The 12,212-nt window shown below is 41.6% G+C and overlaps 1 protein-coding gene across 8 annotated transcripts in view; it reads right to left on the bottom strand.

Moving 5' to 3' along the window:
* Nucleotides 1-12,212, bottom strand: part of CHRDL1 (chordin like 1) — a gene marked incomplete at its 3' end in the record, with an annotated part of 115,723 nt that overhangs the window by 48,641 nt on the left and 54,870 nt on the right. For 4 of the 8 annotated variants that reach the window (XM_082609111.1, XM_082609109.1, XM_082609114.1 and 1 more), the window contains exon 5: nt 1,245-1,390. In XM_082609111.1, the coding sequence (XP_082465237.1) occupies nt 1,245-1,390 (146 nt within the window). The remainder of the gene's footprint in view (nt 1-1,244; nt 1,391-12,212) is intronic. The other 4 variants (XM_082609110.1, XM_082609115.1, XM_082609113.1 and 1 more) reach the window with 1 other exon arrangement.

Below are 12,212 nucleotides of genomic sequence, written 5' to 3' on the forward strand. Positions count from 1 at the left end.
GACTAAGTCACAGAAGAGATGGAGATTCTCATCAGGCATGCTGGTCTAAGATGAAACAAAGTAGTCAGTGTGAGGGCTGCCGTGAGACTCCAAACCACCAAATACAGTCTTGCCCCTCTCTCCTCTGTCCATTCTGGTCCATATCGTGCTTCAGCTGGATGTTGGGGCTTTGGGGGAATGCAGATTTGCACAATAGCTGCCTTCTGTAACACTCACTAGAGTCTCCCTTCCAAAACAAGTAGACAAGCTCTTTGGGGTGATACAAAACTATAAAAGATCATCTAAATGGACAGCTCAGTCCAGCACAAGGCAAGGGAGAGGATCAAATGCACTTGCTGGTTACGTTTGTCCTTGCATAATGTTCATTCCCTAAAATTCTATGTTCCAAACATCATTCCTTGAACCTTGATCTTAGTTCTTAGAAGCATACGGTTCTGGAGCTAGGAGGGTTCCTGAAAGGTCATTAGGGAAGCATGGCTACGACCAAATTCTCTCGAACTACTGAGATGCTATATTTTTACTAAAAATCCCTAAGCAAAGAGATTCTTTAGCTTCCCTTATCAATCCAGTGTTTCATACCCTTTATAGGCAGAAAAGTTGTTTCTACATCTAACTTCATCCCCTCATACTTCAGCTTAAACACCCATTTTTCTGGTTCTATTTATTACATTCTCTGGGCTGCACAAGTAGATGATGATGTAATCAGTATACCTTATTCATGAAGTATACAATTCTTTTGACAAATAATGTCACAGGAATCATCATGATCAAGCATTTGTCGAGAGACTTTTTTCATTGCAGGGCACCAGGAACTGACTGGTTAGTGGAATATTTCAGAGATGGGAACCAAGAGACACCCCATTTTCTTGTGAATTGGACTGAGTGGCCCCAGGTGGTGCCAGTGGCTTTTCCACCCATGGCATTTCCAAGGCTTATCAAATAACTGAGTTCTTCAGATGAAGGCTCTGGTGGTGTAATTATTGTGAAAAGAAGTACAGATCAAGATTATCAGCTCATTTTTGTCCTTTTAAGTAGTCCTAAAGTTTTAAGACCGGGATATGACTGGGTCTGACCTTTTCAACAGAGTTGATCAGGGTTGATTAAGGTCAGGAAGGCTCATGATTTAGATACAATTCATCTTCCAATCAAGCACCCTACAGTGTAGGCTTAAACTAAAAGTACAAGTATGGAAGTGCTCTTATTTGGGTAGGGGATAGCAGGGACATTAAAATACAGGGTCTTACCGAACAGCTGCACTGTGTGCATTGGTTGGGTTGCCGGTTCTGAAAGAGCCCTTCAGCCATGAACAGCTCACCGTGTTGGTAAGTGGTCCCGTTGTACTCACACGACTTGCTGGTCACCTTATTGTTCACTGGGGGTAAGGAGTCTTCTGGGACAGGGTGGAGAAAAACCACACCAAGTATTGGCATCATTGCAAAGAATTTCACAAATCCCAACAGCAGATGGGGCTGTACCACACAGAGGGAGTTAAAAATAGTCCCTAATTCAGTGGCTGATGACTTAGATAATATTAAAGCAGCCAGACAGGAATAACAAATGACATGTGACTATCCATCCATTCCTTCAATTTTGGGGCATTTATTGAGCACCTACTACGTACCAGGCACTGTGACAGGCACGAGAGAGAGATCAGTGAAGAAGGGCAAGGCCGCTGCCTTGATGGAGCTAACAGTGTTAGATGAATAAGGTATTAACTTGCCTGGAAGGAGGGAGTCTTTTCTGATGAGGAACCACCTATTATAACTACCCTGGTAACTTTACCCCCTCCCATGTTTTATAACACTTGGTATATGCTTGTATGCTTGTTCTAGCCTCTGGAGTCTTTGCTTCTTTTTAGTCTCTCCACCAACATTGCCCCCTCCTTGCCACTCTTTTCCATCTATTGAAGTCCTGTCTGGTTCTGAAGGCTCAGCAAAAGTCCACTTTCCTCCATGAAGCAGTCCCTAACAGCTCCAGCCCACGATCTGCACCTCTCAAAGCATCTGATGTCTGAAACACACCATTTGGCACTTGAATATTACTGTAACTCATATTTGTGAATTATAGTCTCTTAGCCAACAATTTACAAAGAGCTTTCACATACGTTATTACAATGGAGCCTCATAAGAACTGTGAAGCAAGTAAGGCAGATTCTTATCTTCATTTTTCATTTGAGGGTGACAAGTCTCTGATGTTGAATGACTTATCTGAAGTCACAAAGGTAGTGAGTGATGAAAAAGGGAATTGATATCTGGTCCTCTGTCTCTAAATTCCATTTTTTCCTACCAACCCATATATACACTTGTATATATTGCTTTTTGAAGACTTGGGACTCCACCTTACACGTGTCTTTCTCCATGGAGTCTGGCACAGGTTTGTCATATAGCAAAAAGGTCAATGCACTTGGTGAGCTGACTCTAAGTGAATGGTTTTGAGAAGTCTTTTCATTGGGCTTCCTTAAAGTACATGCTGTGCACACACATACACACACACTAAATATCAATGAACAAGTGCCCAGGTTAAATTAACCATCAGTGTACAAATTAACAATAGATACAAGCAGAGCTTCGAAAGTATGTGCTGTGGGATAGTGGAAGAACAGAAATTAGCGGAGTTGTGTGTTTCATTAGAGTGAGGCTTAAAAAGTTAGACCATCCTGGTAACTCTTCTACATTGTTGGTGGGAATGTAAATTGGTGCAGCCACTAGGGAAAACAGTATGGAGGTTCCTTAAAAAATTAAAAATAGAGTTACCATATGATCCTGCAATCCCACTCCTGGGCAGATATCCGGAGAAAACTCTAATTTGAAAAGACACATGCACCCCAATGTTCATAGCAGCACTATTTGCAATAGCCAAGACATGGAAACAACCCAAGTGCCCATCAACAGACAATTGGTTCAAGAAGATGTAGTATAGGGACTTCCCTGGTGGCACAGTGGTTAAGAATCCACCTGATGGGTTCGAGCCCTAGCCTGTGAAGATCCCACATGCCGCAGAGCTACTAAGCCCATGCGCCACAACTACTGAGCCTGGACTCTAGAGCCCACGAGCCACAACTACTGAGCCCACGTGCCACAACTACTGAAGCCCATGCACCTAGTGCCCGTGCTCCACAACAAGAGAAGCCACTGCAATGAGAAGTCCGCTCACCACAATGAAGAGTAGCCCCCGCTCGCCGCACTTAGAGAAAGCCGGTGTGCAGCAACGAAGACCCAACGCAGCCAAAAATTAATTAATTAATAATTAATTAATTAAAAAATATGTGGTATACATTTACAATGGAATATTACTCAGCCATAAAAAGAATGAAATATTGCCATTTGCAGCAAGATGGATGGACCTAGAGATTATCATACTAAGTGAAATAAGTCAGGCAGAGAAAGACAAATATTATATGGTATTACTTATATGTGGAATCTAAAAAAAAAATTACTGTACAAATGAATCTATATACAAAACAGGAACAGACTAACAGACATAGAAAACAAATTTATGGTTATCAAAGGGGAAAGGTGGGGGGCAGGGATAAATTAGGAATATGGGATTAACAGATACAAACTATTATACATAAAGTAGATAAGCAACAAGGATTTATGGTATAACACAAGGAACTATGTTCAATATCTTGTAATAACCTATAATGGAAAATAACCTGAAATATAAACATATATATATATATATATATATATATATATATACACACACACATATAACTGAATCAATTTGCTGTATATCTGAAAATGACACAATATTGTAAATCAACTACACGTCAATAAATTTTTTTTAAAAAAAGAGACCATTCTTTCTTCCCATCACTCAAAACTAATGAGTCCATTATATGGTGGGTAAATTATACCTCAATACAACTGTTTGAAAAAAAACAATGAAATTGTTCTCAGGATCTCATTGGAGTGCATTATTGTACTCAACGAGAGATGGAGAGAAAGCAAAAAAGAAGAAGACAAAACAGAATCAAAGAAAAGGAAACCAATTATGGTTATGCTTAATGCTAATTTTACACAAGAAATTTATCTTAACTTCTTCCTATTTATTATTATTGCATTCTTCTAAGATCCCTAATGGGGTGAGGGGAGAATTATGAAAATGAGGCTACTGATACCTCAAAAGGTTTGGTCCATGTCACACAGCTATTAATAGAAGAGCCAACTAAGAAATATAGTTTTCCTGCCTTGAAGTTTCCTGTTCTTTTCACACAGTGGGTGTCAAAACTGGAGGGCAGAAAGGAAATGAAATCGGTCCCTGGAAGAGATATCTGCATTCTCATGTTTATTGTATCCTATGTTTATTGCAGCATTATTCACAGTAGCCAAGACATGGAGACAACTTAAGTGTCCATCCTGTACCCCATATTCATGGACGAATGGATTAAAAAATTGTGAGATAGATGTATATATATACACACACACACGTATATATATATATATATATATATATATATAAATATATATATATATATATATATAATTCAGCCCTTAAAAGGAGATCCTGCCATTTGCAACAACATGGTTGAACCTGAAGGACATTATGCTAAGTGAAGTAAGCCAGTTACAGAAAGAAAAAAAAAAAAAACTGCATAATCTCACTTAAATGTGAAATCTAAAAAATTTGAATATATAGAAGCAGAGATTAGAATGGTGGTTACCAGGGGCAGGGAGGTGTGAGAAATGGGGAGATATTGGTCAAAGGGTACAAGGTTGCAGTTACGTAGGATGAGTAAGTCTAGAGATCTAAAGTATAGCATGATGGCTATAGTTAATAATACTGCATTGTATACTGGAACTTTGCTAAGACAGTAGATTTCAGGTGCTCTCATCACAAAAATAGATGGTAACCAGGCGAGAAGGAGATGATGTTAATTAGCTTAACTGTAGTAATCATTTCAATCTGTGTATGTATAGCAAATCAGCATGTTGTATACCTTAAATATATACAATTTTTACTAAAGAAAAGAAAGTTTTTACAAACTGAGGGGGCAGGATCACTGAGTCATAATCCCAGCTTGGGTATCCACCTCCCATAACCTTGAACAAGTCACTTTACCTCTTTGGGCCTTGACTTTTCTATCTAAGAATAGGATATGGAACTCAAATCTCCCCTTGCATCTTTAGAGGGCTAACACAGCATGCAAGGAACTCCAGAGGCAAGAAAAGCCACCTCGGACTCTACGCGCTCCCTTCCCAGAATTTCCAAGGTGGCTGGGCTTCTAACCAACAATCCTTGGAACACATTCTGTGTTCCTGGCCGAAAACTGGCAGAAATTCAGTCTGAAGCAAGGCTGGCTTCAGGAGCCCTCAGGAGAATGCTACAACAGAAGTGACCAGGTTGCATGGCTTCTAGCCTCTGCCATTTCCCGTTTCGCATCAAATCCCACACAGCACTCCGAGGAGGAGTGGAGGAAGGACGCTGTCGGGTAAGCAGACCAGCACTCAGCCATCTGACTACAATTGTGTTGCCAAGAGGAACTGTTCCTTCTCCCCCATGACGGATGATCTTATATGTAAGCAGAACTATAATTTCTGGGGTGCTCAGAAAACACTCCCTTATCCTAAATGTCTCTTACCACCTTTTCTCTCATGGATGCCTAAAATGCCATCGTTAGAAGTTCATTGTTTTGGATTAGGGATTGCCTTTTGGCAATCAGATTTTATAATCCCCAAACTTCTCTGAGAGGATACACATGATCAGTAACATCTCAGTGTGAATAACCTTGTGACAGGCTTTTTCTCCCCCTTCAGAGCAACTGGCAAGCTTTACCAAAACGTCTGTGGTCCTTTCCCACTTCCTTTGATACACCATTCTCTCCCTCCTAGTACTACCCCTCCTCCCACCCTCTGGAATCCAACATCCTCATGCTGGTGGCTCTCTTCTCCACTCTCCCTACCCTCAAATTTCTAATTCCTTAGTGGGCCAGTTCTTGGCTAGTCAGAAAGGCCACTTGTAAGTCAGCTTCCAGTGTTTATGAGATAAATGCAAACCTGTCCAGAGCTCCCAAGTAGGGTTGCTAATCTCCTTGACTCCGAGCCCTCCCTTCTTTTGCCATTGCTATTGTTACTCAGGTTCCTATTTTATTCTTGATGGCTGAGCCTGATGCCAGTGTTTCCAGTCTGGTTCTCTCTCACTCTAGTGGTGTAGTCCCAGCACAGCCACAGTCCATTCTGGAGGTGGTGGTGGAGAGGGTAATATGGAGATGAAGGTAAAGGGCTTGGAAGAAGAGGTTATGTTCCCTTTAATTCCCTTGAGACAGACAGAGAGAGAGAGAGAGAGAGAGAGAGAGAGAGAGAGAGAGACACACACATACACACACACACACACACACGAATACTATTCAGCCATAAAAAAGAGAATGAAATTTTGCCATTTGCGACAACATGGATGGACCTTGAGGGCATTATGCTAAGTGAAATAAGTCAGACAGAGACAGACAAATACTATATGATCTCATTTATACACGGAATCTTAAAAAAAGAAACAAGCTTGTAGATATAGAGAACAGATTGGTTGTTGCCAGACGCAGGGGGGTAGGGGGGGTGTTGGGAATGGAACGTACATCATGGTGAGTATACTTAATAATATTGTACTGCATATTTTAAAGTTGCTAAGAGAATAAATCTTAAAAGTCCTCATCACAAGAAAAAAAATTGTAACTATATATGGGGACAGATGTTAACTAGACTTATTGAGTTGATCATTTTGCAATATAAACAGATATGAACCATTATGTTGTACACCTGAAACAAATATAATATACCAATTATACCTCAATTAAAAAAATACTACACCAAGATAACCATTTTTCTTATCAGATTTTCAAAAATCCAGAAGTTTGATTAATAAACTCTCTCAGCAAGGCTGTGGAGAACTGATACAAACACTACGGAGGCAATTTAGCAATATCATTCAATTTTAAAATATATGTATTTTCTGAATGTACATGTATATAACAAAAATTAAAAGGAGGTCCAAGGAAGAGTGTGAGGGATACACTTGTCTTTTAAATAAATGTTTCCAAAGCTTATCATTTCATCTAAAGTGGAAGTAAAATAGTTACTCTTTTGACATGGATTCTGTCATAAACATGGCTTTAATATTCTCTCTGCTCGTTATATGTAGATATATTTTATTTCTCCAAACCACTTATAAACTATTTGAGGTTGTAGTTTATGGGCTCTGTTCCTTTGTTCATACCACAGTACCCAGCACAAAGCTAGGTGGAAAGAAGATATTTAACATGAACCTTAAGAAGAACTAAGGTTTTGAAAACTAATCTACTTTTCATGCTTATACCTGAATTCTATGGGAGAAAATAAAGTTGTTGATGTGGCAAATAAAAAATATATATATGTGTGTATTTTTGACCCAGCAATCCTACTTTTAAGAATTCACGCTACAGATATACTTGCGTGTGTGTGAAAAATCTAAAAGTTATTCACTGCACCATTGTTTGTGATGGCAAAAGATTGGAAACAACTTCTGTGTCCATCAATAGACATCTGGTTAGATATGTGGTGGCTCATTAATACAATGAAATAGTGTGTAGTCGTATAAAAGAATGCGTAAGCTCTCTAGGCACTAATACAGAAAAATAGATTATTAAATGAAAAAAATCACAAAGTGCAAAATGATTTGGATAATATACTGCCTTTTATGTAAAGAGAATATCATTTTTTTAAGAGTATGTATTCATATTTGCTTATATTTTCATAAAGAAAATCTGGAAGGATACATAGGAAAATACTAAAAGTTATAAGGGGGGACCACGTTTTGAGGAGAAAGGTAAGAATTGAATGGATGTGGGACAGGGGTGAATTAGACATCTTACTGCATACTTTTACATACACCTTTATGAACATAAACGTATATAATCATATACACATACACGCATATGCATTCATATTCTTGAATGATACAAATGTATTTCCCACTGAAAAATTAAATTTGAAGAGTGTATGTTTTAAAAAAACTCTAACTCAAGGTGAGGGGCTAAATTTGATGACCATTTTGGGTCCTTTCCAACCATGGAAAATCAATCCTACAGAGCTGGTCATAGTAGCCAGCTCTATTCCTACTAGTGGGACAGACCCTAGCTAGGACTCTTGTGTTCCCAGTGTGACTACAATGAGATGGTTCTCTCCTACAGACACTATTTAGCCCCTTTGGGGAGAGTGGGGGGCTATTACACTGCTCTCTGAAACAAACTGTTTTAAATAAAGTCTGTAAATTTGAGCTGACATCTGGGCCTTGGCCCAGCTAGGAAGAAAGCAGGCAAAGAAGGGTGCTAATGGGAAACCTCCTGTGCTCCTCCAAGGAGGGAAGAACAGCTGGGCACTGCATCCTGGTCAAGATAGGTCAGAGCATACAGCAAGGGTGTGACACATCTTGCAGAATCAATGCATCCCAAACAGTGTGTATCTATAGTTTCCCTCCAAGAACCTTGCTCACCCTCTGAGGTCATGTGGGTCCAGGTGAGTTCTTCTTTGGGATGCTCACTGAAATCAAAGGTATTGCTTCAAATGGGTCCATGAGCTAAAGCAATGATGCCTACCATTTCGATTTCTCCCTGTCAGCGCTCCAAGCACTATCACTTCTTTTTGCCCTGGGTTGCTCAGAATGATGACTTATCTAGACGTGCTGTCCTTAGGCAGAGACCTATGATTTTCATATCTTCTCCAAACTCTCCTCCTCCATAAAACCTTAACTCTTCTGTGTCCCATCACATTGAGGCCTTGCTAGCGGGGCTTAGCACTCATCTTATTGACTAATTCATATCACGGTGAGAATGGAAGACAATGTTTGAAAATAGGTTATATTTCTAGATAATTAAATTGTAACTTAGGCCTTTGATGCTTTATCTATAATGAGATTGCAGAGCACAGGGCAAGGAGTGTGAAACATTCCAGAACTTAAGGCTCAATGCAGGGGCGTTGACTAAAAATACAGCCTCTGAGAGCTGTCCTAGTGGGAGGAAAGGCCTTATTTCAGGGTGTCCAAATTGTGTTCAAATTCCACCTCCACTATTCATTAGATCCCACTTATTAGCTGAGCAAGTCATTCAACATTCTTGAGCCTCGGTTCACACATCGATAAAATGGGGCTGATAATAGTACCTACCTCACAGGTTGTTGTGAGGATCAAATGAGGTGAGACCCATAAGTGCTCAGCCTAGTACCAGACGCATATTAGTGCTCAGTGAATGCTGTCATTGTTACATTACTATTAGCTGTAAATGATAGGGTTTCTGGAAGGCGGAAGGCAGAAAGCAGGCTGGGGCTGCCTAGTCCTTACAGTACCTGTTATAGGCTGAATGTTTGTGTCCCCTTCACCAAATTCATATGTTGAAACCCTAATCCCCAGTGTGATTGTACTTTGAGGTGGGGGTCTTTGGGAGTTGGGGCTGTCATGAATGGGATTAATGCCCTTATAAGAAGAGACAACGGGGAGATGATCTCTGCTCTCAGCCATATGAGCACACAGGATGAAGATGACTATCCACAAGCCAGGAAGTGGTCTCTCACCAGACACCAGATCTGCTGGCACCTTGATCTTTGACTTTCCAGCCCCTAGGACTGTGAGAAATAAATGTTTGTTGTTTAAGCCATTAGTCTATGATATTTTTGTTATAGCAGCCCAAACTGACTAAGACAACTGTCTTTCACTATCCTGTAGACCTTCTCAAATATTGCCAGATTCTGAGTGGTGACTAGAGAGTCACTTCTGAGCCCATCACGTTCACTAAGAATCCTTATATGGCTCAACTTCCAGCTGACTCCATTTGCCCTATCCCCCTGTCTCAGGGGGGGAGCCCACCAGGAGTGATTTCTTTAGCCAAGCAGCTGAGTTCTGGCCAGAGCCATCTATCAAACCTATAGCCGCTGCTTTGGATTTCCTGAGGGTCCCAGAGAGGTGAATTTATGAGTCAGAAGGGTCACGAGTGTATTTGTGATTGAGTGGTCTTGAAGGGCAAAGAAACCAACTTTCCCACTGCATTTTGGCCATCATTTCCAGCCTCCTCTCCTGCTGCATGCTTTCTAGAGCTGCTAAACAAAAGTCACTGTTGATTGGTTTGAGTTTCATCTCTGTTTGGGTTCAGTATCTGAGCTGTTCTTTGGAAAGTGGTTCATAGTTTTCAGTTTAGAATGCCTCTCCCTTTCTCCCCTTCATCCATTTTCCTTCTGTCCACCCTTCACGGCCCAGCTGCAGTCTCACCTCTTCAGGGAAGGCTTGTCTAACTACTTCTGCACTCAAAGGTCGCTTTGGGGGAAGGGAAAATGATTGGTAGAGCAGACTGCTCGTGCCATGCTAGAGCTTCCAAAGGTGGCAAGTTCACTCTGTCCCTAACTCTCTTCTTCTCTGCTCTGCCAGAGTGCCTGACGTGGCCCCAACTTCAAGCACTAGTTAGAGTAGGGCCCTGCCTTTCCAAGAGGCTTAATAAGTTCATAGTAATGAATACTGAAGGTTGGAGCAGTTCCCCAGTAAAGAGCAAAATCTTGGGGGCAGGGAGGAGAACAAAAATCACAGTGAGACACCACTTTGCACCCACTAGGACAGTTACAATAAAAAAGAAAATAATAATAAGTGTTGGCAAGGATGTGGAGAAAATGGAACCTTTGTACACTGCTGGTAGGAATGTAAAAATGTCAAATGGTACAGCTGCTGTGCAAAAAGGCTTGGCAGTTCCTCCGAAGTTAAACCTAGAGTTACCATATGAAGCAGTAATCCCACTTCTAGTATATACTCAAGAGATCTGAAAGCAGAGACTCAAACAGATCCTTGTACACGAATCTTCAGAGCAGCATTATTCACAATAGTCAAAAGGCAGAAAGCGCCCAGTGTCCATTAGTGGAAGAATTGATAAACAAAATGTGGTGTATCAAACAATGCAATATAATTCAGTTAGAATGGATGAAACTTGAAAACATTATGCTTAGTGAAATAAGCCAGGTCACAAAAGGTCACATACTGTATGATTCCATATTTATGAAATATAGGCAATAGGCAAATCCCATAGAGACAGAAAGTAACTCAGCGCATGCCAGGAGCTGAGAGGAGGGGAAAATGGGGAGTTGACTCCTAGCAGGTATGGGATTTCTTTTTGGGATAATGAAAATATTCTGGAATTAGATAGCGGTGGTAATGGCAATATCTTGCAAATGCACTAAAACCAATTTAACTGTACTATTTAAAAGGATAAAATAGGATGCGAATTATATCTCAAATAAAGCTGTTGCCGAAAATCCTGAACGACTAAACATCCTACCATGCAGGCACAAAGGCTGAGTATCAGTGTGGGGCAGGCCTGGACAAACTGAAGGTGTTGCGTACCCTGGTGACAGGGAGGCAGGTGACGAATAGAAAGGTAAATGACAAAGGGAGAACCACAGAGGGGTGGAGGGGGTCGATCCCAATTCATCATCTTGTCCATGGGGTACCCACCCTGGGAGATGGGGTAGGTCTGCCAGACAGCTGAGCTAAAGGAGGGGCGATGAGGGGAGGACCTTCCCGTTTTGAATCTTCAAGGAGACTCTTCAGCATGACTAGTGGCCTCCCTACTCCGACCCCCGGCCCAACCCCTGGTGGGGTCCCGGGCCAGGAACTTCCTGCAGCAGATTCAGCAGATCACTCTGCAGCTCGACAGACAGACACAACACTCTTCCCCAACCAAGAAGGTGCCGAGTGAGAGGAAACAGTCATCTGCCGGTCCAGCTGGACAGAAGAGAGGGGAAGAGGGCACTGAAAGCTCACACCCCCGGTGTGATCCCAGCTCGTCCCCTCCTCATCTGGAACCCCTCTGCAGGCTGTTTTTCATCCCACTTCCTTTCACGTTTCAGCTGCTGTCAGTCAGTAGCTGACCCTGCCTGAAAATGCCACCTTGTCAGGCAGATGAGGAGAAGGATGGCTTGAGGAGAGGCTTTGTGCAAGAGGTGAGCATCCCTCCGTGAGGCAAGGGGTGACAGCAGGCCGGGCACTCGATCTGGGGGAGAAAGGGAGCACGTGTATTCTTGGCTGGGTTGGGCCATTGACTTGCTGTGTGATGGGACCGCTGTCCCTTTGCATCTCTGGGCCTCGGTTCCTAAGGAACTTTCTGCATTCGTGAGTATGGTGAGTGCGTGTGTGTATGTAGGGGGTAATCGTTTCACTTGCTTCTACTTTACAGGGACGTGGAAGGAACAAACCAGATTCTATTTCTTGGA

Source organism: Mesoplodon mirus (genome assembly GCF_964341445.2).
Source record: "Mesoplodon mirus genome assembly, chromosome: X".
Classification (NCBI taxonomy): Eukaryota; Metazoa; Chordata; class Mammalia; order Artiodactyla; family Ziphiidae; genus Mesoplodon; species Mesoplodon mirus.